Genomic DNA, 27740 nt, shown 5'->3' on the forward strand with positions numbered 1-27740 from the left:
CTGACATATAGCCATCTGAATGTCCTTTTCCTTCTGCAATCCCATAAATATTAGCACAGAGATAACTTAAACAAACTTGGCATTAACAATATGATTAACCCATTGATTATAAAGCAGGCAGCACGCCAAGTTCCTGCTTCCCACATAGATCAATAATATCTGTGCAAGGTCAGCAGTAAAACTACGTATTGGCTCAAATCGTCAACACGGAGTCAACTGTTGGTATCCCTACTAATTAATCATGTTTAAAGGCACTCCACACTGTTGAATGCTAGCCCACATATATTGAAATGTTTTTAAAATTGTGTTGTGTTATGGTTCTAATGTCAGGGGTTGATTCTTCAATTGGTTTGCAATGGTGACTTCCTGTTTTTCAAAAGTGCCAAACAGCGATGGATCTATAATAGTTATATTAAAGTTCGATCTAAGTTTTGACTGAAGTTTTATATCCACAATGATGATTTTCTGCAATGTTGCACCTTAAAGAGGGAATTTTTACCCCCACTCTCCTGGTGAAAGTGGAACAGGAAGATGGTTAAAATGCAATGCTGTTCCTTCTCTTTGCACTTTCATTTTATTTTGTGCCCGTCATTATTTTCACTACTAGGTGTTTGCTGCTAATGTGACCTCTTGCTGCAGGCAAGCAATGATGTCCTTATTATTTCTTTCATAGTCCTAGAGAGATCCAGAATGGAAATAGGCTCCTCAGCTCAATGAATCCATCACCACTACATATGTTAAACTTATTTTGTTTCTCCCTATCTTCTCATCAACTCCCCTGGATTCAACCACTCACCTGCAGACTGGGGGCAATTAACCTCCCAGTCTGCATGTCTAGGACATGGGAGGAAACCAGAGCATCCTGTGGAAACAGGGGGGTGTGCAAATTCTACTCAAGTAACTCTCAGGGTCAGGTTTGAGCCTGTATCTGGAACCATGAGGTAATGGCTCCACAAGCTGCAACACAGTGTAATGAGCACCCCTGTTCACTCTTGTCATTTTCCCTTCCCACTTGTCAACAGGAACCATTCATCTGAGTCCTAATATCAGTCTGTGTTTAGTCTAATCTCCCTCCTACCTATCTCATGATATGTGAGCCTCCCCTGAATGAAGGGAGCGATGCCTCAGATTTAAAATTGAATCATATCTTCACTGTCAGAAGTGTTTTCCACAGTTCCCAGATGATCCTTGATATAACCACATTCCAAGTTAAAATTGGGACTGAGGTCTTATTCTACACAAAATCTTCTGAAGACGGCTCTTTATACACACAGTGAAATGAGTGCAACCACTGTTCTCTCTAAATTAATGAATGATGTGAAACAGTAATGATGGAGATTTGTTTAGAAAATTGCCTTCACTTATTCTTCTTTACTTCCCTTCAGCCATGTAGTTTTTAATCTGTGGATTTCTATGTATGTATAATTAACACACTTCTTTGTTGCCCATTGATGCATTTCTTCTATGTTTTTATTTATCTATTTGAATAGAAAAATGCAAAACAAGAAAAAGGATGAAATGTTTTCTCAGTGTGGAAGAATACATATTGTCCCAGAAATAGGGAAGCAATTATTTTTTGATGTGCAGTGACTCAAATTGAATAAATCACAATGTATGACAAATTCATTTTGGGAGTCTGCTTATCTCTTAAGTCCTCTCAATATCATCCTTACATGTGGATTTTGCATTGTGAGAGCTGAATAAGCACAGACAAATCGTTTGCACAATTCACCAAAGGATGAGGGCAACAGAGTTCAGGTCCTGGGATGGCTGAGGTACAAGACGATGAAAAACAAGACTTCTTGTCAAAACAAAGAGACAAGTCAATACTATGAGGATCAGTACTGAATAAAGAGCACAGGAAACAGTTGGAATCATTTAGAACAGAAATAAGAAAAGCGGAAATGGGGAACTTGGAAATGTTTTGCAATAGTGAAATACATGCTTTCCTTTGGGGATTCCAGGAACTCTAATCCTGACCTGGATTCCCTAGTGCAGCTGAGGATTTTCCTTTGCTAGAGCAGGCATATTGCTATCATTTATATATTGGCTTCTCTGACAAGTGACAGCAGGTAGCCACCAAGCATTAGGAATTTCTGAACCCTTGCGTTCCAGGCCAAGTAGTTTTCAATACATTGAATGGACTAGACAATGACATCAAGAAAGGGTGGTGGCTGTGACATTTGGTTCATGATAAACTCAGCATAGTGATTGGATGCAGATATTACGTACCCCGTAACTGGGTTACCAAGCCAGCAGAAATGGAATAATATATTGGAGTCTGGTAGTACTGTAACTAATGATGTTTATTAGTAAACTAAGTAATACAGTATCAAAAATGCAAATATACATATAAAACAGGTTAGCAATGATAAATACAGAAGTGTAGAAATAAGAATCAAAACCAAGCTCTGTCAAAGTCTAGGGGTAAATGAATAGCCTTAAGATAATGCAGAGTTCAGTTCAGTTTAGGTTGAGGTAGTTGCTATTGGAGAGAGAGGGAGAGGGAGGGAGGGAGGGAGGGAGGGAGGGAGGGAGGGAGGGAGGGAGGGAGGGAGGGAGGGAGGGAGGGAGGGAGGGAGGGAGGGAGGGAGGGAGGGGAGGGAGGGAGGGAGGGAGGGAGAGAGAGAGAGAGAGAGAGAGAGAGAGAGAGAGAGAGAGAGAGAGAGAGAGAGAGAGAGAGAGAGAGAGAGAGAGAGAGAGAGAGAGAGAGAGAGAGAGAGAGAGAGAGAGAGAGAGAGATGTGAGCAGCTGCGAGCAGCTGCAGCAGGCAAACCTTCCGTTGTCTTCTTGTCCCGTTGTACTGATGTAGTCATTCGGATATGACCCCTCCGTTCTTGGCTAGACTGTTCTTCCGTGGTGGACTCATCACTCAGGCATGAGTGGACGCACACACAAGCCCCCACCGGTCCTGCCGTCACACTGTGAGCTCTGTGACCGATCTCCGGATTCAGTCCTCCAAGCTCCCACCTTCCTGTGGGTGCACAACACTCTTACAGTGTCTCGTGGCATGTCTGCTGGTGTCTCAGCAGACCCGTATTTTATCTCCCCTGACGAGGTATCAGCCATCCATCAACTCCATGTCCATCAAACTGGCCACTCCCTGCTGTCTCCGCAGGAATGTTAACGAGCAAAGAAGAGTCCTTGTAGCAAAAAGGTAAATAATCAGTGAAGAAGCCATAATACTAAATCATGTGTGTCTCTCTCTCATCTGTATCAGATGCCTCTCCCTCTGTTCTTCATCTCTCTCTCTCTCTCTCTCTCGTTTACGGGGGGGGGGGGTCAACTCTGGACCCCATCTCCATCTGGTTTTCTCATCACACATAACACAGAGATCTTGTCTCACTCTTGTTCTCCTAATCTGGAACATTTAACAATTAAGTGTTGACTTTTCTACCTACCAAGAGAGTTATTTGTTGTGATCATGCTGGCAAACACAGATGTCATGCTAGCATTCAGCGTATTGAGTGCCATGATTAACAAACAAGGAACAACTTACACTGAAGTCTTTGACAACTTTACCAGAACTTCAGTTAGGCTTGCTGAAAGAAATCTCTGACGATCTACTATCAGCACATCACCAGCAGCACCAAAAAACATTTGACCACTGCTACACTACCATCAAGAATGCCTATTGTTCTGTCCACCAACTGCATTTCAGGAAATCTGACCATCTGGCTGTCCCACAGGCAAAGACTAAAGAGCAAGGCACCAGAGTCAAGGAAAACAAAGACGTGGGCATGGGAGGCAGAGTGACAGCTACAGACTGCTTCGAATCGATGGACTGAGCAATGTTCAATAACTCATCAGAGGACCTGAATGAGTATGTCACTGCTATTACAGATTCTATAAAGATACACATGGATGAGTGCGTCCCTGCACTATCATTCAAAGTCTTCTCTAAGTTTGCTGATGACACCACTGTTGTTGCAAGTAATCGGCATATGGGAGGGAGACTGGAAATCTGGTTGAGTGGTGCCACAGTGACAATGCCCCTCTCAGTGTCAGCAAAACCGAAGAACTGATCATCAACCACAGGAGAAAGAGGCCAGAAGTCCATGATCTAGTTCTCATTAGGGATTGGAGGTGGAGAAGGGTAGTAGCTTTAAAATACTTGGTGTTATCAGAGGATCTGTCCTGTGACCACCACGTATGAGCCTGCACAAAGAAGACACTTTCTTAGAAGTTTGCATAGATTTGTAAAGTCACCAAAACCTTTGACAGACTTCTATAAAAGCACAGTGGAGAATATCCTAACTAGTTCTATCACAGACTGGTATGGAAGCATTAATGCCCAGGAATGGAAAAGACTACAGAAAGTAGTTGATACAGCCCAGTCCCTCACAGAAATAGCTCTCCCCACTATTGAGTCCATTTACATGGAGCGCTGCCACAGGAATGCAATGTTCATCATCAAGTATCTACACCATCTGGGTCATGCTCTCTTCTCACTACTACCATAAGGGTGGAAGTACCGTAGGACCTACACCATGAGGTTCAAGACAGTTAATGCACTACAGCCGTCAAGCTCCTGAACCAGGCTGGATGACTTCACACATCAAAAACTCTGAACTGATTCTATTACCTACAGATTTACTGTCAAAGACTCTTTACAATTCATGTTCTCAATTTTTTTTATTTTCAAGTTTGGGAGGAGGCCACTGGAAATAGGCACGTGGCTAGGAAAGGTTTCAAACAATAAGGGAAATATGGTAGGGAAAGTATAAAGTTTCATCCCAGTCTCATAAGAACACTTAGGGCTGAGATTCATTTGCTCCTTTAATGGAGACATATTTAATCAGTTATTTTTGGGTAAGAGACTGTCAGGCAGTCATCAATAATTATCTCACTTATACACTGATAATTACTAGCATTAGCATTCTGTGTTGTATTTAATGAATTATCGGTTTTAAAAAGCAAAACATTCAATGTACATCAAAGTGAGGTTATGGATGAAATCACATTTGGTGAAGCTGACTGAGGCCAGCGTACTTCAACCAGGAATCTGTGGCAATCTATAATTCACAGAGCATTTCTCCCTGTTCCAAACTTCTGGCTAATTCCCCTCTCAACCAAAGGCATTCTGACTCCACTAATTTTGTTCAGCAATGTTAGCCCATAATTTTACTTTGGTTTAAAATATGGTTTGTTTCTGTAATTTATTTAATTGAATCAGGAAGCCCATTTCCTATTCCCTATCTATTGGCACATTCCTAATGTCTACTATTTCCACATAATAGGATAAATAGACTGAGGTAATAAACACTGGGCTCAATATGACCTAACACAAGGAATTATTGCTTTTAAATCTCTTGGCTTCTCTAGAACTTCTAACACAATTGAATTGAAATCCCGACTTTTGCCTTGAGAAGCTAATCTTTCATGATTTTTTTCCATTCTGAAACTCTGCTTCAAAGTAACTCACATCTAATGTTCCTAGCCTTAAGATATCCACCCAGTACTGAAGAAATTTATATTTTGACTCTGCATCTGTCTTCTTTATTAGCTTGCCCTGGTCCCCAGTGAACACCCCAATGTTCAACCTCTTAATGCGTTTCTGCCTGATCCTTTCTTTCATTGCCATTGAGCTGAGACTTTGCAACAACACGTTTACATTTCCGTTTTTGCTTCCTGTCTAAATTCTTTCTGAAGACTTTATGAAGCAGTAAATGGTTTTCCTTCTTAAAGATGCTATATAAACTCAAAGGTGCATATGAAATTCAATGATTTTTACCTTAAAACAATATAGTTCGACAAAGTACAGGTTTTCTCTGTCATTAAAGTAGAAATTAATTTAACCTTAGGAGCTACGGTGTGTTAATTAAAAACATATTCATCAATTGACCACTGATACACATTTTGCAATATTTAGTATCTTTCAAATTAAATAAAATTGTTACTATACTATTAGTGCTTGCATTGTGCTTTCGGGATTCTGAGGTCACTTGATAAGATTTAAGACAAATAAACGGCCACGTTTATTTGTTTTGTACCTTTCACTACTTCAAAGATTTTTTGCATCTATGTGACATCACTTTTTCCATTAGCACCAAATGTCAGTGAGTTCAATCCCTAACCACCCTGCAGACTTTACTTCTTCATAGGATGTAAATGGAGTTCCTTTATTTCATTTATTTAGGCTTTCTGTTTGGAAGTATTTTCCAATGGTTCCATGTGAGACGTGCATGCTGGGGGGACTGGAGATGGGGCTGCATAGCCTGTTTTTTTAACACTGCAGATGCTAATTTCCTTCAATAGTTTTGTTCACAAATGATTGAGGATTTTGACTATTTTCCACTTGCAATCCAATATTTCTGCACTGCATGTGAATACTGGAACTCTAGAGGAGTCAGTGACTCAACCTCTGTGCAATGCTAGTTTCTCCTGCAATGTTACTCTGAACTACAGCCCTGCCAGAATGGTCTCAGATAATGCAGCCAACACTATCTGTTAAACGCTGGTAGTAGTTGGTAAATGGACCCTGCCTTCCCCACATGCCCAACCCCGTCAGGATATGGTATTGAGATAATTCTCAATGGTTTGTAAGGCTGTGTTGACTGAGTTATGGTCTAGTTTGTTTGAGAAAAATGTGTCTGGTAATTGGGTAAGGAGGTTCCACTGAAATTACTGTATAAAAGGCTAAGCTTGGAATCTGAATTTATTCCTATTGTTGACACAAGTGGATGCATTGCTGGCCAAGACTGCATGGCCAACTGCTTGAAGAGGAATGGGAGGGTGAAAGGGTTGTATAGATGAGCATGTTGACAAGAAAGCTTTGAATTTTCAGGCTTGGCATTAATCAGTGAATGTTAGCTTGAGTTGGTGCAGACCATTCATGGAACTGAATCTCGTTAATATCTGCTAAAGTAATCTGAATAAATCTTGTGGCTGGTACCAGATCGAACCGATATGGGTTAATCACTGATCAGAATACATGGCCACTTTCCAGGACCCTCCAAATTAATCCCCACAGTGCCTATTGTGTTCTGCTTCTTCCGTGCCTTTCTTACTGTTTTTTCCTTTCTTTTCACTCCACCTGTTTTCATTTAAGTCTTTCCTGTTATATCTCCTCCAGTCAAAGTATCTGTGAATAACATGCCTTCAGCGCCCTCTTTCAGCTTACATAACTGCCTCTCTGTGTCATTCATATTTCCTTAGTCATCACCCCATCACATACCATCATCCACTACAACAAGACATTAAGCTTTTTAATGTCCTTTCAAGTCAACACATAGTCTTTTCAAAAGGTCATTGACCTGAAATATTCACAAACAAGAGAAAATCTGCAGGCGCTGGAAACCCAAGCAATGCACAGCTAAGTCCCTTCAGAGTCCTGCTGAAGGATCTCAGCCCAAAACGTTGACTGTGCTCTTTTCCAAAGATGCTGCCTGGCCTGCTGAGTTCCTCCAGTATTTTGTGTGTTTGACTTGAAATATTGTTGGTGTTTCTCTCCAATGATGTTTCGTGATCTAACACTTTTTGTTTATATTTATTTTCCACGTGGTTGGATTTGACTTTTGACTTGTTTTGTTTAATCACACTTGTAGCCAAATAATACAATTTAACAGTTCATGTATAAACTTGCTTTAAATAAATAGAAGTGCCGATGCAAAATCACTTATCTGATGTGATTTTATTCAATACTTTCCATGTACTTTGACCAGGTATGCATTGTCCAGAAGAGAGATACGAAGAAAATGTACGCTATGAAATACATGAACAAACAAAAATGCATTGAACGTGATGAAGTTCGCAATGTTTTCAGAGAATTGCAGATAATGCAGAGACTTGAACACCCTTTCCTTGTGAACCTGTGGTAAGTGACTTCAGTAACTATTGTACAAGCTCATAAAGTACAGCAATGTAAAACCATGACACTTTTAAGTAATTTAAAATACATCCAATATGGTGAGAATGTTTCTGAATAATAATTAATTGCTTGAGTACTTTTATATAATTAGTATGCTATAAATAAATAAACTGGAGCTGAATGCATGAATATTTGTGGAAGTAGAACTACTCTGTCGTGAGAAGAATACTTCAAAACTGTAAGGCAATATGAAAAGATATTTCATAACAGGAAGACACTTGGCAATTGAAGTTTAATGTAAAATAACACAGCTTGGGAGAAATAGTAAGGTGAGGGAATATAACTAAAAACTTTAAATTTGCTGCAAGAGTATAGGGACCTGGGGTGATAATTTTTAAATCTTTTAATGGCACCAAGCAACTGATAAATCATGATAGTAAAGTACAGTGTCCCCTCATATTATAGACAGGTTGTATTGCCAGAATACTGTCTCCATGATCTTCCACAATATAATCCCTTTTCCCCATTGAATCCTGGGTTAAGTGGAAAAGTATTCCTGCGGGCTGTTTTTTCTTTCAGCAATAATTTCCCCATGGATGTGTGGTCTTTAGGCAAGTGAATTTTGCTTGTATTGTAGACAAAAGAGAAAAAGTTGTTGTTTTAATTAATTAGAAAAGGATGTTGCATTGTTGAATAATTGTTGTCCAGGTATCAATCAGAGATTGTCTTGTCAGTTTCAAAATCAAATATTTTCAGTGTCCTCCCACTGTAAACAGCAACCTGCAATGGTTTTTTTAAATTTATGTAACCTTATTAGAAGTAAAACCCAAAGGATATTTGCTGTTATTTGCTCAATCTACTGAAAGGCGAGAACTATAACTCAATGCCGAGTTTAAGTGTTGTGAAAAAAATGGTATTTAAAAAACATTGCAGTAAATGACATTTCCAAAATCATTTGAATTTATGTCCTTGGGGAAGAATATTTAGAGAGAATAATTTCTATTTCCATTCTGCATATAACCAAGAAAGACCGTAAGTCATTTTATTAACATGCATAAAATACTTTTCAATTAATGCCAATAATATAACATTTGGAACCAATCCACCATCCAAACCAAAGTTCTGAACATAAAGTAAATACAATGCTTCAAAACACTATTCAGTCCCCAACCCTTTGTTCACATAAATGAGTATTACAACCAGGGATTTTGATCAATTTAACTGCGAATTTTTATTTGTGAATAACATGCTCCCTTTTTTTCCTATAGTAGAGCCAGAAATACAGGGAAAAGTGTGAAGTATGAAGAACTAAAATGACAGCCAGTAGACTTTTTGGAAATAACTCTATTAACTTTGCACAATGAAATGGAGCAAGATTTGCCCATTCCTCCTTCCAAAATTATTCAAGGTTTACCATGTTAATTGGGAAGCGGCGGTTGACAGCAATCTTGAGGTCTTGCCAGAGATGTTCGATCGAGTTAAGATCAGGACTCTTGACTGATCACTCAAGGTCATTAATTTTCTTCATTTGAAGCCACTCATGGTTGCTCTGGCAGTGTTTTTTTTTTGTGTCATTGTCCTGCTGACAGACAAACTTCCTCCCTAGTTTAAGCTTTCTGGCAGAGGCTAGTAGATTTTTATCTAGGGTCCCATCAATCCTGACCAAAAGCTGAAGAGCATCCCCATAGCATGAGGCTAAATCCACCATACTTTACAGTAGGGATGGTGTTACTTGGATGATAAGCAGTATTAGATTTATGAGGATTGAAGACATTCCTTCATTCTTAAACACATACTGAGAAAAAGGTTTTCAATTTAATTTTTAATAATGCATAAAATGCAATTCATGTCAAGGCTGGGAGTGCAATACCAAGTGTTTAGTTTCAGAAATTTCAGAATATCATCAAGTGATGTAATAAAGGAAATATATATATATATATATATATATACACACACACACACACACACACACACACACACACACACACACACACACACACACACACACACACACATATATATATATATATATATATATATATATATATATATATATATATATATATATATATATATATATATATATACATATATATACATATAGTGAGATAAACATATAAAAGAATATGATAAAGAGAAGAACGGATAAGCAGAATAAAGTACTTAATGTGCTGTATTTTTACAATTCTGTTTTATGTATTTATTTCTAATTTAGAAAGGGCCGCACAACTAATAAGTTTACTTCTGTCAGTATATCAGCCTTCTGCTGTAACATCGAGTTGTTACTGTCACTATACTTGATCAAAAAGGTTTGCAGTTTTATTTCTCTGAAACTTCTCCAGTCAGAAGGGAGGGCAGCAGTCAAGTCTTGGGTTAAGATGACAAATGTAAACTATTTGAACCTCATTCTCAAGATTTATTGATTCTCCTTAAAACTTTGACTGAATTGCTAACTTCAAAGTCTTAAGTAATGAAATATGGTGGAGAAAGTAGAGCTTACACATGTTCAGAACTCACACAGAAGTTACCTGATTTACCACCACATCAATGATACATCAATAAACCACAAAGAAACAAGGTGGGTGGCAGTAATAGTAGGTCCCAAACACAAGAACGTTTGCAGATGCTGGAAATCCAGAGCAACACACACAAAATGCCAGAAAAACTCAGCAGGTCAGTCAGCATCTATAGAAATGAATAAACAGTCAATGTTATGGGCTGAGACCCTTCTTCAGGTGAAGTAAGGAGCTTGTCTGTGGATTATTTTCACAGGCTAATATATTTTTAGACATGGGCAGTTCAGAAGTCTGGACTTAAATATGTAAAAATAATATGAATTAAGCAGTTTTCCAAATTGTATTTCTGAATAATAAGAATATTACTTGTAAACTAATTTTCAAGTGCATTATTTGGTTCTGTTGTACAGTATGTATCAACAGGTTAGAGTCTATAACCGAAATAGTTGTTAATTTCCCAGTACTGTCATCATGTATGAGCACAAACACCCACCGAAAAGGTAAATGAAATAGAATAATGAGAGGTATAAGTGAAAATAATTCCAGAGTAAATGGTGTGAATGTTGAACATTTATCTAGAAATAATTTCTCCTAATTAAAAGCTGCCTGAGAATAATCATAATTACAGTAGAGTAATAGACCCATGAAATAAATTGACTGTAATGGCATTTGTTATCACCCTTATTTCTTTACTTTCATGGCTAGATTGCATTTTCTAAACAGACTGAATACTGTGAATTCAGACTTTTGTCTTAATTCTCCATCCAGCACACAGCGCTGATCAATTAACTCTCTATCACAGTATATTATTTCACAATCATGTTAGGAATGCACATCATGTTCCCTCATTATTTTAGAGAGCAAAATGATAATACAGTTAGATCACAGCATACTAATTCTACAGAATTAATGGGAGATGAGATACGTGCATATATGAAAGCAATGACCAGTGAAAAGGTGTGTCATTATTTCTTTAAGTAAGGAGTCTGTGAACTATTGACATCCATTTACACAAGTCTGATCTTCCCTCCACCCCTCATCCACCTTCCCCCCACCTGGTCTCACCTATCACCTTCCAGCTTGTACTCCTTCCCCCTAACCCAACATTCTTTCTGATGAAGGGTCTTAGCCTGAAACATGTTTGTTCATTCCCTGTCATCAATGCTGTCTGATTTGTGGAGTTCTTTCAGAACTTTGTGTGTGCTGGTGGTGACAGAATGCTTTTTTGATTGGAAGTCTCTGGCCAGAGGTCCCTGCAGGGATCGGTGCTGGAGCCTTTGTTATTTGTGATCTACGAGGGGTGACTGATAAGTTCATGGCCTAAGGTAGGAGGAGTCAATTTTAGAATACCTAGCACATTTATTTTTCAACATAGTCCCCTCCTACATTTACACACTTAACTCCAGCGGTCGTGGAGTATACAGATCTTGGACCTCCGGAAAGTGTCCACAGATGGGTGATTGATAAGTTTGTGGCCTAAGGTAGAAGGAGATGAGTTATACAGCTCCCGTTACATGCACATGCAGGTCAACTCTTTGACAGATTATGGAGAAAGGTTGAAGTTAACGCATCTCCTTCTACCTTAAGCCACAAACTTATCAATCACCCCTGATGAGTATGCTCCATGACCGCTGGACTAAGTGTGTAAATGTTGGAGGGGACTATGTTGAAAAATAAATATGCTAGGTTTTCTAAAATTGACTCCTTCTACTTTAGGCCATGAACTTATCAATCATCCCTTGTATTGGTGACATGGAGACAAGTAATGTGGATAGCAAAGCAGGCTGCTTAAGACTACAATAGGATGGAGATCAGATTTGGGAAGAGCACTGTGGACGGAATTTAATCCTGAAAAGTGCAAGGTGATGGATTTTGGGATTTCAATTAGGATATATACAGAGTAAATGTTAGGGAGCTAAGAAATGTTGATTAACGGAGGGACACTGGGATTCAAGTGCCTAGTTCCTGAAAGTTGAGACAAGATACACAATGTGGTGAAAAGACACATAAACATAATTGGATTTCATAGATCAAGGCATAGAATGTAAAAGCTGGATGTTATCTTGCATCTTTATAAAACTCACAATATCCTGCACTATGTGTGCAGCTTCGGTTGGCAGACTGTAGGGATAGGCAAGTCATAGAAAGTTGTGCACTTAATGTAGGACAATTGGATTTGTGTAGATGGGCATGATCCTCAAGATCGAATGCCTCTCAAATGTTGACACACTTTAAAGAAATTTGAAAGCAGTGAGTACCAATTTGGTCAAACTATTACTTGTTGAAAGAAAAGCTTAGAAAGAAAAGTGTAGCACAAGTGTAGTGTGGAGTTTTTGGATTGATTGAATCAGATACAAATGTTATGTTTAGACTATAAGACCATAGGACCATGAGATATAGGAGCAGAAATAGGCCATTTGGCCCATCAAGTCTGCTCTGCCATTTCATTGTGGCTGATCCAATTTTGCTCTCAGCCCCAATCTCCAGCCTTCTCTTTATATCCCTTCATGCCCTGACCAATCAAGAATCTATCTACCTCTGCCATAAATATACATAAGGACTTGGCATCCAATTCTGCCTTTGGCAAAGAATTCCACAGATTCACCACTCTCTGGCTAACGAAATTCCTCCTCATCTCAGTTCTAAAAGGATGCCCCTCCTATTCTGAGGCTATATCTTCTAGTCTTAGACTCTCCTATATGAAACATCCTTCCCCCAACCACTCTATCAAGGCCTTACACCATTCGATATGTTTCAATGAGGTCACTACACATAATTCTGAATTCAAGTGAATACAGGCCCAGAGTCATCAGACACTCTTCATATGACAAACCATTCAATCCTGGAATAATTTTTGTGAACCTCCTTTGAACCCTCTCCATATCTGTTCTAAGATAAGGGATCCACACCTGCTCACAGTACTCCAAGTGAAGCCTCACCAGTGCGTTAAGTTTCAACATGACGTCCTTGCTTTTACTGTATATTCCTGTTCTCTTGAAATGGATGTTAACATTGCATTTGCCTTCCTCACCACAGACTCAACCTGCAAATTAATCTTTAAGGAGTCCCTTTGTGCCTCAATTCTTTTGTGTTTTTTTTCTCTCCATTTATAAAATAGTCAGCCCTTTCATTTCTTCTACCAAAATGCATGACCATACACTTCCTCACACTGTATTCCATCTTTCATTTCTTTGACCATTCTCCTAATCTGTCTAAGTCCTTCCATAGCCTCTCTACATCCTCAAAACTGTCTGCCCACCCTCCTATCCTCATATGATCTGTTAACTTTGTAACAAAACCATCAATTCCATCATCTAAATCATTGACATATACCGGAAAAAGAATTGGTCCTAATGCAGACCTCTGTGGAATACCACTAACCACTGGTAGCCAATCAGAAAAGGCTCCCTTTATTCCCTCTCTTTGCCTCCTGCCAATCAGCCACTGCTTTATCCATGCTAGAATCTTTCCTGTAATACCATGGGCTTGTAGCTTGTTAAACACCCTCATGTGTGGCACCTGAAAATCTGAAAATCATTCTGAAAAGGCATTCTGAAAATCCAAGTACATATCAACCAATTTTCCTTTATCTATCCTACTTGCTACTTCATCAAAGAATTCCAACAGATTTGTCAGGCAAGGTTTTCCCCCGAGGAAACCATGCTGACTATGGCCTGTTTCATCATGTGCCTTCACGTACTCTGAGACGTCATTCTTAATAATCGACTCCAACATTTTCCCAGCCTCTGAGTTCAGACTAACTGGCCTATGATTTCCTTTCTTCTGCCTCTCTCCCCTCTTAAAAAGTGGAGTGACATTTGCAATTTTCCAGTCTACTAAAACCATTCCAGAATCTAGTGATTCTTGAAAGTTAATTACCGGTGCCTCCATGAAATCTTTAGTCATCCCTTTCAGAATTCTGGTGTGTATTCCATCTGGTCCATGTGACTTATCTACCTTCAAACTTTTCAGTTTCCCAAGAACCATCTCTCTAGTTATGGTAACTCCACACACTTCATGACCCCTAAAACCTGGAACTTACACCATACTGTTGGTGCATTTGGCAGTGAAGACTGATGTAAAATACTTATTCAGTTTGTCTGCTATTTTGTTGTCCCCCAGTACTGCCTCTCCAGCACCTTTTTCCAGTGGTCCAATATCCACTCTAGCCTCTCTTTTACACTTTATGATGAAACATTTGATATGCTCTTTAATATTATTGGTTAGCTTCTTTTGTATTCCATCTTTCCCTGCCTTCTGTAGATTTTTAAAAGTTTCCCAGTCCTCTAACTTCCCATTAATGTTTAGTCTATCATATGATCTCTTCTGTTGGCTTTGACCTCTTTTGTTAACCATGGTTGTATCACCTTTCCTTTAGAATACTTCTTCCAGTTTGGGATGTATATATCCTGCTCCTTCCGAATTGCTTCCAGAAATTCCAGCCATTGCTGCTCTGCCGTCATCCCTGCCAGTGTTCTTTTCCAATCAATTCTGGCCAACTCCTCTCTCATGCCCCTGTAATTCCCTTTACTCCACTATAGCACTGATACATCTGACTTTAGCTTCTCCTTCTCAAATTCAGGGTGTATTTGATCATATTATGATCACTTGTTAAGAGGAAATGAGACAGTTATTTCCTTGATTCCTTAAGTGCTGATTCTATCACTTGAATCAGCAAGACATAGAGAGATACAGACTTCAAATGGGCCAATCAGAGGGTGCAAATGGTCAGAATGAAGATGATGGGTAGAAAGGACTTTATCTGTCTATTGAATTGACTTTATTTCTGACATCCTTCACATACATGAGGAATAAAAATCTTAACGTTATGTCTCCACCTAAATGTGCAATGTGCAAACATAGTAACTTGTAATAATTTATAATAAATAGAACAGTCAATGTAATATGGAGTGCACTCAAATCAGTGTGAGTTCATCAGTCTGATGGCCTGGTTGAAGAAGCTGTCCTGGAGCCTGTTGGTCCTGGCTTTTATGCTGTGGTACCACTTCCTGGATAGTAGCAGCTGGACTGGATTGTGGTTGGTGTGACTCGGGTCCCCAGTGATCCTATGCACTCTTTTTACAAACCTGTCCTTTTAAGTATCCTGAATCATGGGAAGTTTACAAATACAGATGCACTGGGCTGTCCGCACCACTCTCTGCAGAGTCCTGCGATTAAGGGAGGTACAGTTCCCATACCAGGCAGTGATGCAGCCAGTCAGGATGCTCTCAACTGTGCCCCTTTAACAAGTTCTTAGGATTTGGGGGGCTCAAACCAAACTCCCTCAACCGTCTGAGGTGAAAGAGGCACTGTTGTGCCTTTTTCACCACACAGCTGGTGTATACAGACCATGTGAGGTCCTCAGTGATGTGGATGCTGAGGAACTTGAAGCTGTTTACCGTCTCAACTCCAGATCCATTGATGTCAATAGGGGTTAGTCTGTCTCCATTCCTCCTGTAATCCACAACCAGCTCCTTTGTTTTTGCGACATTGAGGGAGAGGTTGTTTTCTTGACGCCACGGTGTCAGAGAGATGACTTCTTCCCTGTAGGCCACCTCCTTATTGTTTGTGATTAGGCCAATCAATGTAGTGTTGTCAGCAAATTTAATTAGCAGATTGGAGCTGTGGGTGGCGATACAGTCATGGGTGTACAGGGAGTAAAGGAGGGGACTCAGTACGCAGCCCTGAGGGGCTCCTGTGTTGAGAGTTTAACGATAAGAAGTGCATGATGACATATACAGCTATGTAGTAATGAACTGCTTTATAGACGATGTGTTCTACGTCATACAATAAAGTGCAGATGTGCTCATTAGTAGTTTGCTGCCACATAATCGCTTCATACTTTACACACTTCATCCTGCACTTAATCTTAAATTCCATTCCTTTTCAAACTAATTTATTACATAGTTCAACTTCATTTCATTTCCATGCAACAGCACTTCTTCATTAATCTAATTTATTTTAAAGCAATCCGTGTCACCTTATAATCATTAATTCAGTAACTAGCCAAATGGTTTTCCAGCAATATAGTACATTATTGCTTGTCTGTTCGAGCTGCTCATTATTATAGATCGTACACTTCTGCTGCAAAATGTGTCTGTAGGGCACCAATGGCTTGGGTGCTACAGTTATTACTTTGCATCAAATTTAGAATATGATTTGCATGACTGGCATTAACCTCCATAATGGGAAGATCAGTATCACCTGCAGAACTCTTGCCTACTCAAAGTAAATGGCACAGGCCGATTATTTTGTCATTGATCTAAGTCACATATGAAAAATTGTACATTATTGCTGCTATCAATGGTCTGTCATCAACATATGCATAGGATCAAGCATTCAGCATTAGGATAGACTCCAGTTCGTCCTTCATCGTGTGCTGTTTAAAGAAGTCAAAATTTACTTGCTGGCTATTTAGTTGACTGAAGTGGTAAAGTTTGACAAGATTGAAGGAGCTCAGGATTTTTATTGATCAGATTACGTGAAATGGCAATATGGGTTATAGAATGGATGCAGATAGGCTTCAGAGATTACAGACGGGCATGATGTAGATAAATGTGAGCTCATCTACTCTGATTGAAAAAGGATCGGAAAATGTTTGATTTATATGGTAAGAGATTGAAAGGTATTGTAGTTCAGAGAAATCTGATTATCCTTGAGTAAAAATAACTGACAATTCACATGCAGGTTCATCAAGCAATAGGAAGGTCTGTTAGTCTTTATTGATCTTGTTACGAACCCCGTAACTGGGTCACTTACCAACAAAGATAGAGAGGTCCGTTGAAGTCTGATGGTACTATTTTTAACAGTATTTATTGGTAAAAATACACAAAACTAATATCAATGCAAACATACAGATAATATACGTTGTCAATACTAACTCTAAAAGTGCGGGTATAATAATAATCAATAAGAAATAAGCTCTATCCTTGTCTAGGGGATAATGTAGATAGATAGATAGATAGATACTTTATTCATCCCCATGGGGATGTATTGTCCGATGGAAATATAAAAGTTACTTTAGTTCATTCAGGCTGCAGCTTTTTGGGTGGAGTCAAGAGAGACAGATTTTTGAACTTGCCAGAGTTTCCTTTTTATGATTTCGATCCTTCCAGAGTTCCATTGGTGGTGGTTTCTCCTTTTAGCTAAAGCCGTTCTTCCATGGTAAGGCCCCAATCCCGGCAACGGGAAAGGACGCACGTGGGCTCTCCACCGGCTGTCACTATTAAACGCTGTCACGGGATTTCTAGCATTTCTCCTGGTGCGTCTGAAGGGGTTGTTCCCCAGACCCTCTTTTATCCTTACTCACGGGGTCTCAGATGTCAATCAGGTTGGGATGATGCCATCCCTCAACCAGCCCACTCTGGTCATTCCCTGAGGGCTTCAATGAATAGTACAGTACTCAATACACAATTCCGTCTCCAAGAGACAATGGCCGTTATCCATGGCTTTGTATCGTGGAGGCCAGGACACATTCCAAACATCTCTCTCTCATTTCCTGGGTCCCCAGACCCGAATTAATAGCGATCTTGCGATTCTTGAAAAGGAGGGGGCTACTTTGTACCCTTCGGCCCCTCAGAGTTGTGGCACGTTCGTAACAATCTGAGTTAATGAATAAAGGCAGTTTATGGTAACTATATAAGGGTCCACTGAGTTCTGGTCTCCCTACCCAAAGAAAGGCATACTTTCAATGGAAGGTGTGCCATAAACGTAACCAAATAGATTCCTGAGATGGGAAGATTGTTTTGTGAATGGGTGTTAAGCCTACTGGGTCAAAATTCTGTATAGTGATGATCTTGTTGAAGATGCAAAATTATTATATGGATTAAGAGAGTCTGGCTGGGGTATCAAAAAGTTCAAAGTTCAACATTCAGAAGTTCAAAGTAAAATTTATCATCAGAATACATAGATGTCACCACATACAACCCTGAGATTCTTATTCTGCGGATATACTTAGCAGATCTATAGAATGGTAACAGTAAACAGGATCAATGGACAACAAATTGTGCAAATGCAAATGTGATTAAATAGCAATAAATAATGAGCACGAAATAACAAGATGAAGAGTCCTTAAAGTGAGACCACCGGTTGTGGGAACACCAGAGGTAGAATGAGTGTAGTTTTCGTATTTTGTTCAAGATCCTGATGGTTGAGGGGTGGTAACTGTTCTTAACTTGCACCTGCTGGTTCAAGCCCTGAGGTACCTGTACCTTCCACCTGATGGCAGTAGCAAGAAAAGAGCATGGCCTGGATAGTGAAGATCTTTGAAGATGGAGGCTATTTTTCTATGGCAACATTTCATGTAGATGTGCTCAGTGGTTGGGAGGGTTTTACCCATGATGTACTGGGCCAAATCCACAATCTGTTGTAGGATTTTCCACTCAAAGGCATCGGCGTTCCCATACCAGACCATAATGCAGCCAGTCAGCACACTTTCCACTACACAGCTACAGAGTTTTGGCAAGGTTTTTACCAACATGATGAATCTCCACAGACCCCTGAGGAAGTAGAGGTGCTGTTGTGCTTTCTTTGCAATTGATGGGTCCAGGACAGGTCCTGTGAGATAGTGACACCCAGAAATTTAAAATTACTGACCCTCTCTACCTCTAATTGTCCAATGAGTACTGGCTCATGGACCTCTGGCTTCCCGCTCCTGAAGTTTACAATCAGTTCTTTGGTCTTATTGACATTGATAGATTGTTGTTGTTACACCACTCAGTGAAGTTTCATTCTCCCTCCTGTATGCTGACTCATCACCACCTTTGATACAGCCCTCAGCAGTGGTGTCATCTGCAAACTTGTATATGGTGTTGGAGCAGGACTTAGCCACACAGTCATATGTGTTAAGTAAGTAGAGCAGGGGACTAAGCACACATTCCTATGGTGCAGCTGTGCTGATGGAGATTGTGGAGGAGAGCTTTTTGCCAAATTGAACCGACTGGGGTCTACAAGTGAGGAAATCCATGACCCAATTGCACAAGGTGACATTGAGACCCAGGTCTTAGAGTTTACTGATTAGCAATCGACAAAGAGCATCCTGATGTATGCACCTTTGCTGTCCAAATGTTCCAAGTTTGTGTGAAGAGTCATTGAGATGTATCTGCTGTAGACCTGTTGCTTCATTGGGCATACTAGAATGGATCCAGGTCTCCACTCAGACAGGAGTTCATAACTTCAAGATAGCGGCGCGATGCAGCGCACAGCGGCCACTTTGGAATGAATATCTGTAGTCTGTCAAGTAGGATGCCGTGTACAATCCTGATTTGATGGAGACGGACGTGTGAAGCACGGAGGAACATCTGGTGAAACTTTTGAAATGCCTGTTTCGCTGCCGCTGCTACTGTGCGATCGGAAAAATCTCCGGGAGGAAGGCCCCAAATCCTCGGCTTTGCCTGTTGCTTGGCGGCTGATGCCAGGGTCGAAGTGCTCGGCAGAGATGGTGTTCGGTGCTCGATGTCAGAGGGCTGGTCGGAGGCTCGAAGTTTTCGGACAGACTCAGAGTTGACTGTCGTCGGGGTCCCAAAGTGCTGCATCGGCAAGCTGCAGTGCTGGAGGTTCATGGCAGGAAGAGTTTTTCTTCCTTCTACTGTCTGCATGAGATGATGGGCTGTCGGGACTTTTAAATTGTGCCATGGACTGCTCTTTATCAGATTACGGTATTGCTTTGCACTGTTGAAACTATGTGTTATAATTATGTGGTCTTTGTCAGTCTTTTATCAATTATGGTATTGTCTGCACTGTTGATACTATATGTTAACTATAACTATATGTAATCTATGTGGTTTTGTGTAGGTCTTGTAGCTTTAGTTTTGTCTGATGGGTTTGTAGTTCCTTTCTGGGGAACGTGCTAAGACGGTAGTGCGATATCGATACGCAGCAGCCTCTCCGGACTCTGGATTAGGGATTATCAAACGTAATGTGGTTTTTCTTGTGTGGTCTGTTTTGTGCTTATTTGTGATATCATTCCAGAGAACGTTGTCTCATTTTTAACTGCATTGTATTTGTGGTTTATAAATGACAATAAACTGAATCTGAATATGCTTCAACACCATCCTCTCAAAACACTTCATCACTGTGGATATAAGTGCCACAGGATGATAGTTATTGAGACAGGTTACCATACTCTTCTTTGGCACTGGGATTATTGAAGCCTGCTTGAAGCAGGTGGGTACCACACACTGCTGAAGTGAGAGGTTGAAGATATCCGTGAACACACCAGCCAGTTGGTCAGCACAGGTCTTCACTACTCCGCCAGATACTCCATCCAGACTGGAAGCTTTCTCTGGACTTACTAGATACAAAATAAGGTGTTGGCCTTTTACGATTGACATGAGAAGAAATTTCTATGCCAGAGGGTTTGGAAGATTTGGAATGGAAGCATCGGAGTTTCATCAACAGAGAAGATTTAAGAAATATTGATGAATGCTTTATCTGAAGGCAGTCAAATACTAGTGCAGCAAAGTAGTGATAAGGTAAATATGACAACATATGGCAAAGTTTGGAGTCAAGGTGGGAAATGTGAACTTCAGTACTGATTGCAAATGATTCTACGTGTAACATGACAAACTATACAGTACATAACTCTCTATTGAACTCTGAAAGGCAGGAAACAGGATGTTTGTAGGTGTAACCTAGAACGATCTGTAAATTAGTCAGGAGAAATGGGGTTTGTTCTAATGCGAGTTGTACAATGTCAGGGTCTAAGCAGGTGCCCAGAACCTGGGTAATGTGATTAGTTGTTCATTGGCAATCCACGTAGTAATCTGTCACACTATGTTAATAGCCACAAGTAATTGACAGCAGAGTCTTGAAGAGCATATGAGTGACATTCTATAGCAGCCTCCAATTATATAGGAAGAGCACTAAACTCTATGAATCAGATAATTAGGGAGTAATGGAAGGTGCAGAGGAGCACAGAAGCAGAGGAAACTTTGGAATTTTGTCAAAATGGTGGTTAATATCAACAAAAGAGCTTGGTTTTCATTTCCTTCTTCTTTTCCCATCCAGCAAGTAACAGCTATTCAGATTGAGGGGCAGGAAGAGAGAGATCAGGACTGCTTGTGAGGAGTGAAGGGTGGATGGGGATGAGGGACAGAAGGATTTGGAATGCAATGGCATGGAAGGAAAGGGCTTGGGATAGAGAGAAGGGAATCATTTAGGATGGGATGAGGGAGAGTGGCATAAGGGAGGAAGGATTGTGCAGTGGGGATCCATTCATAGGCTCAAACCAATAAAATCAACAATTTTTCTTGCCTACACAGATGCTGACTAGCCTGATGAGTTCATACAGCAGCTTGATTTTTTTCAACTGTTTGAAGTGGTATGTTCAGAAAACATTCAAGGAAAGAGCTTGTGATGCTGATGTTAATATGGATATAGAACTGACTGGCTTACAAATGAATGGATCACTTTTAGGTTGCAAACTTTAACCAGTGGGGTGTCTTGCATTTTAATGACTGAGATGAAAACACTTGGTGTAGTGTAGTCAGATTTGTAGATAGTACAGGTAGAAAACAAGTAAAGGGGAGACTAAGTATCTGCAAGGGGATAATGAATGAATAATGGGTGCAGTTTTGGAAATATGAGGTTGTTTGCTTTGGTAGGAAAGGTAGAAAAGCGTCATATTATTTATATGAATAAATAGACTACTCCTGTGGAGAAGGATCAAAGGATTCATAAATAAGAAGCACAGAACATTAGCTCACAGGCAAAACAGGAATTAGGAAGGAAAATAAAATCTGGCCTATATTACAAAGGAACAGAACATAAATGCAGAGAAGTTTGCTAACTATACATGTGTAGTATTGCATGCTACCTTGGCTTTATTTCATTGGATATACTGCTACTGGAGACAGTTCAAAGGTTTACAAGACAGATTCCTAGGATAAAGAATTCTCTGATGAGAAAAGGCTGAGTAGGTTGGACTTACATCCATTGGTATTGAAAAGACGAGAGGTGATCGTATTAAACCAAATAGGGCTTGATAATAAAACAATTCATTTGTAAATGAAAATGTAAAAAAAATCCAGATGCTGAAAATCTGAAATGAAATCAAAATACACCAGAAACATGTAGAGTTTAAGAATCCATACATGCCAATTCAAGATAGAGAAGAGGATGATTTTTATCTCTCAGAGTTGTGAATCTTTGGACTTCCAGAAGGCCATAAGACACACGAGCAGCATTAGGTCATTTAGCCCATCGAGTCTGCTCCACATTCAGTCATGGCTGATCCTTTTCCCCTTCTCAGCCCCACTCCCCAGCCTTCTCCACACAACCTTTGATGCCATGACCAATGAAGAACCTATCAATCTCTGCCTTAAATACACTCAACGATCTGGCCTCCACAGCTGCCTGTGGTAACAAATTCCATGAATTCACCACCCTCTGACTAAAGAAATTTTTCTGCATCTCTGTTTTAAATGCTGCCCCTCTGTCCTGAGGCTGTGCCCTCTTGTCCTAGACTCCCCCACCATGAGAAACATTCTTTCCACATCTACTCTGAAGAGGCCTATCAACATTCAAAAGGTTTCAATGTGATACCCCCACATCCTTCTAAATTTCAGCGAGTACAGACCCGGGGCTATCAAAAGTTCCTCATATGATAACCTTTTCATTTCCAGAATCATCCTGTGAACCTCCTCTGAACCCTCTCCAATGCCAGCACATCCTTTCTTAGATGAGGAGCCCAAAACTGTTCACAATACTCAAGGTGAGGCCTCACCAGTGTCTTATAAAGCCTCAGCATCACATCCCTGCTGTTGTATTCTAGACCTCTTGAAATGATTGCAAACATTGCATTTGCTTTCCTCACCACCAACTCTGCCTGCAAGTTAACCTTCAGGGTGTTCTGCACAAGGACTCGCAAGTCCCTTTGCATCTCAGATTTTTGGATATTTCCCTGTTTAGAAATAGTCTGCATATTTATTTCTACTACCTAGTGCATGACCAACATTATATCTCATTTGCCATTTTCTTGCCCCTTCTCCCAACCTGTCCAAGTCCTTCTGCAGCCTACCTGTTTCCTCAACACTACCTGCCTCTCTAACAATCTTCATATCATCTGCAAACTTGGCAACAAAGCCATTTATTTCATCATCTAAATCATTGATATATAGCATAAAAAACAGCGGTCCTGACACTGACCCCTGCGGAAAACCACTAGTTATTGGCAACGAACCAGAAAAGAATCTTTTATTCCAACTCACTGCCTTCTACTAATCAGCCAATGTTCTAACTACGTTAGTATCTATGCTGTAATATCTTGGTAAGCAACCTCATGTGTAGCACCCCGTCAAAAGCCACCTGAAAGTCCAAATATACATCATCCACTGCATCCCATTTATCTATCCTACTTGTGATCTCAGAGAATTCAAACAGGTACATCAGGCAAGATTTTCCCTTAAGGAAACCATGGTGACTTTGTCCTATCTTTCCTGTGTCACCAAATACTCCATGACCTCATACTTAACAATTGACTTCAACATCTTAACCACTGAGGTCAGTTTAACTGGTTTATAATTTTCTTTCTGCTGTCTTCCTCCTTTCTTATAGATTGGTGTGACATTTGCAATTTTCCAGTCTTCTGCAACCATGCCAGAGTCAAATGATTTTTGAAAGATCATTGCTAATGCCTCCACAATCTCCACTGCTACCTCTTTTAGAACCCTAGTGTGCAGTTCATCTGGTCCGGGTGATTTATGTACCCTTAAGTTTTTCAGCTTTTTGAGCACCTTCTCCTTTGAAATATTAACTCTGCTCACTTTTTCCCTCACATATGATAAGGCACACTGCTAGTGCTTTCCACAGCGCAAAATACTCATTTACTTAATCTGCTATCTCCTTGTCCCCTGTTATCATTTTTCCAGCCTCATTTTCTAGCAGTCCGATATCCACTCCCATATCTTTTTTTATTTTTTACATACTTGAAAAAGCTTTGATTTTGTTTACTAGCTTGTTTTCCTCCAAATGATTCTTTCGGTGGCTCTCTGTAGGCTTTTAAAGCTCCCCAATTCTCCATCTGCCTGCTAATTTTTGCTTTGTTGTATGCCCTCTCTTTTGCTTTTATATTAGCTTTGACTTCCCTTGTCAGCCACAGTTGTACTATTTTGCCATTTGAGTATTTCTCTGTTTTTGGAATACATCTATTCTGCACCTTCTTCATTTTTTTCCAGAAATTCACACCACTGCTGCTCTGCTGTCATCCCTGCCAGCATCTCCTTCCAATTTACTTTGGCCAGCTCTTCTCTCCTACCACTGTAATTTCCCTTACTCCACTGAAATACTGCTATGACAGACTTTGCGTTACTGCTACATCAATCATACTGTGATCACTGCCTCGTAAAGGTTCTTTACCTTAAGCACCCTAATCACCTCCAGTTCATTACATAACACCCTATCCAGTATAGCTGATCACCCAGTAGGCTCAATGACAAACTGCTCTAAAGACTATCTTGTAAGCGTTCAACAGAGTCACTCTCTTGAGATCCATTTCCAAACTGATTTTACCAATCAACCCGGATGCTTACGTCTCCCATGACTATCATAACATTGCCCTTTTGACGTGCATTTTCTATTTCCTGTTATAATCTGTGGTCTGCATCTCAGCTACTGTTGGGCACATATATAACTGCCATCAAGATCCTTTTACCCTTACAGTTTCTTACCTCAACCCACAAGGATTGAACATCTTATGGTCCAATGTCACATCTTTCTACTGATTTTATGCCATACCAGCAGAGCCATGCCACCCCCTCTGCCTAACTTCCTGTCCCTCCTATAAATGTGTGTAATGCCCTGTTTCACATCACTGCTGTAATGCTGTAAGTATTTCCTTCAGCAGCTCTGTTCTGCTTTCAGCCTGTTTGGGTTATTGTTGATGATAGGGGATGATGTGCAACGTGTGCCATCCAATTAGTGGGAGGGTTTCTCCCTTAGAAACATGGAAACATAGAAAACCCACAGCACAATACAGGCCCTTCAGCCCACAATGCTGTCCCAAGCATGTACTTACATTAGAAATTACCTAGTGTTACCCATAGCCCTCTATTTTTCTAAGCTCCATGTACCTACCAGGAGTCTCTTAAAAGATCCTATTGTATCCGCCTCCACCACCATGGCCGGCAGCCCACTCACGCACTCACCATTCTCTGCATAAAAAAACTTACCCCTGATACCTCCTCTGTACCTACTTCCAAGCACCTTAAAACTGTGCCCTCTCATTTAAGCCCTGGGAAAAAGCCTCTGACTATCCATACGATCAATGCCTGTCATTATCTTATATCAGGTCACCTCTCATCCTCCGTCACCCCAAAGAGAAAAGGCCAAGTTCACTCAACCTATTCTCATAAGGTATGCTCCCCAATCCAGACAACATCCTTGTAAATCTCCTCTGCACCCTCTCTATGGTTTCCACGTCCTTCCTGTAGTGAGGCAACCAGAACTGAGCACAGTACTCCAAGTGGGGTCTGACCAAGCTGCAACATTACCTCTCGGCTCCTAAATTCAATTCCACAATTGATGAAAGCCAATGCACCGTATGCTTTCTTAACCATGGAGTCAACCTACGCAGCAGCTTTCACTGTCCTATGGACTCGTACCCCAAGATCCCTCTGATCTTCCACACTGCCAAGAGCCTTACCATTAATACTATATTCTACCATCATATTTGACCTACCAAAATGAACCCACCTCACACTTATCTTGGTTGAACTCCATCTGCCACTTCTCAGCCCAGTTTTGTATCCAATCAACGTCCCATTGTAACCTCTGACAGCCTTCACACCATCCACAACACCCCCAACCTTTGTGTCATCAGCAAATTTAAGAACCCATCCCTCCACGTCCTCATCCAGGTCATTTATAAAAATCACGAAGAGAAGAGGTTCTAGAACGGATCCCTGAGGCACTCCACTGGTCACAAAAAAGACACTGGTGTTTCCAGTACCAAACACAGCAATGACTGTGGATAGAAGCTTAGGCACAATTCAGTCTGATGCTGATTTTCCCCCTGAGGCTTGTCCAGTGCAAGTCCAAGTTTTCAGGTCCCATGAATCAGATTGAACCTGGGCCAGTGGATAAATGAAAGTGATAGCCAGGGATCAGAGACAAAGTGGCCAGGTTAGGCAAATTCAGTCTTCTGCCTATATTGTTCATTCTTGGCTCTGGATTCGTATAGCCTGGGTGGGTATTGTTGTATCACTGTTACACAAGAAGTAGGATCAGGCTTGTCACCATGATCAACAGAAGAAAGAGGCCTTCCAAAATTACATGAATGTTAGTGTCATAATCAAGCAAGTGGCTTATCATTAAGCTGCTTCCCAAGAGCTGTGTTATATTGAGGTTGCACTGTCTACATCTGTGACTGCCTGTACCATGCCTCATGATTACACAGTGATGGATCTGCCATAAGCAATATTGTAGCCCAGTGTTATACGAGAGGTGATTGACAAGTTTGTGGCCTAAGGTAGAAGGAGATGAGTTATACAGCTCTTGTTAATGCACGTGCAGGATAACTCTTTGAGTGATTATGCAGAAGGTTTGAAGTTAATAACTCATCTTCTTCTACCTTAGGCCACAAACTTATCAATCACCCATCTGTGGACACTTTCTGGAGGTCCAAGCTCCGTATGCTCCATGACCGCTGGACTAAGTGTGTAAATGTAGGAGGGGGACTATGTTGAAAAATAAATGTGCTAGGTTTTCTAAAATTGACTCTTTCTACCTTAGGCCACAAACTTGTCGATCACCTCTCGTATAACACTGGGCTACAATATTGCTTATGGCAGATCCATCACTGTGTAATCATGAGGCATGGTACAGGCAGTCACAGATGTAGGCAGTGCAACCTCAATATAACACAGCTCTTGGGAAGCAGCTTAATGATAAGCCACTTGCATGATTAGTGAAACTAACATTCATGTAATTTCCCAAGACCTCTTTCTTCTGTTAATATAATATAGTAAACAGACAGTTTGAACAGGTTTCCCCAACACCCTCCCCCTTCCTTCAACTTGATTTTCATTGCTGTATCCGACAACTAGTGCAGATCCCCAGCAATGGGTTGCTGCTTCTTTTCAAGAAATTACTGCTCCTCCCCAGTATTACCATTGTCAGGCAGATTTTCGCTAAGATATATTACATTCTGTGCAATATTATTGCTTTCCTGTCATGGAAAATAAAAATGTTAAATGTCTTGGGAACATGGTTAACACTTGTATAGCACACACAATATAATAAGACACATTAAATCAAGATTTCACTGCGCTTAAGGACAAGCCATGTACGCAATAAACAATGTTAGAGCAGGATTATATTGATTCACTTTTTAAATGCATTGATGTCAAAACAATTGCAGAACATTGATATTGATATGGTGGCATCTGCCTTGTCAATCATGTCCCTAATTAACCTGC

At 40.3% G+C, this 27740-nt stretch overlaps 1 protein-coding gene across 5 annotated transcripts in view; it reads left to right on the forward strand.

Annotated features, from left to right (window-relative positions):
• LOC140726361 (serine/threonine-protein kinase 32B-like) overlaps positions 1 to 27740 on the forward strand; it is a 291326-nt gene that overhangs the window by 118731 nt on the left and 144855 nt on the right. For all 5 annotated transcript variants that reach the window (XM_073042634.1, XM_073042632.1, XM_073042636.1 and 2 more), the window contains one exon: positions 7665 to 7816. In XM_073042634.1, coding sequence (XP_072898735.1) covers positions 7665 to 7816 — 152 coding nt within the window. The remainder of the gene's footprint in view (positions 1 to 7664; positions 7817 to 27740) is intronic.

Source organism: Hemitrygon akajei, chromosome 4 (genome assembly GCF_048418815.1).
Source record: "Hemitrygon akajei chromosome 4, sHemAka1.3, whole genome shotgun sequence".
Taxonomy (NCBI): Eukaryota; Metazoa; Chordata; class Chondrichthyes; order Myliobatiformes; family Dasyatidae; genus Hemitrygon; species Hemitrygon akajei.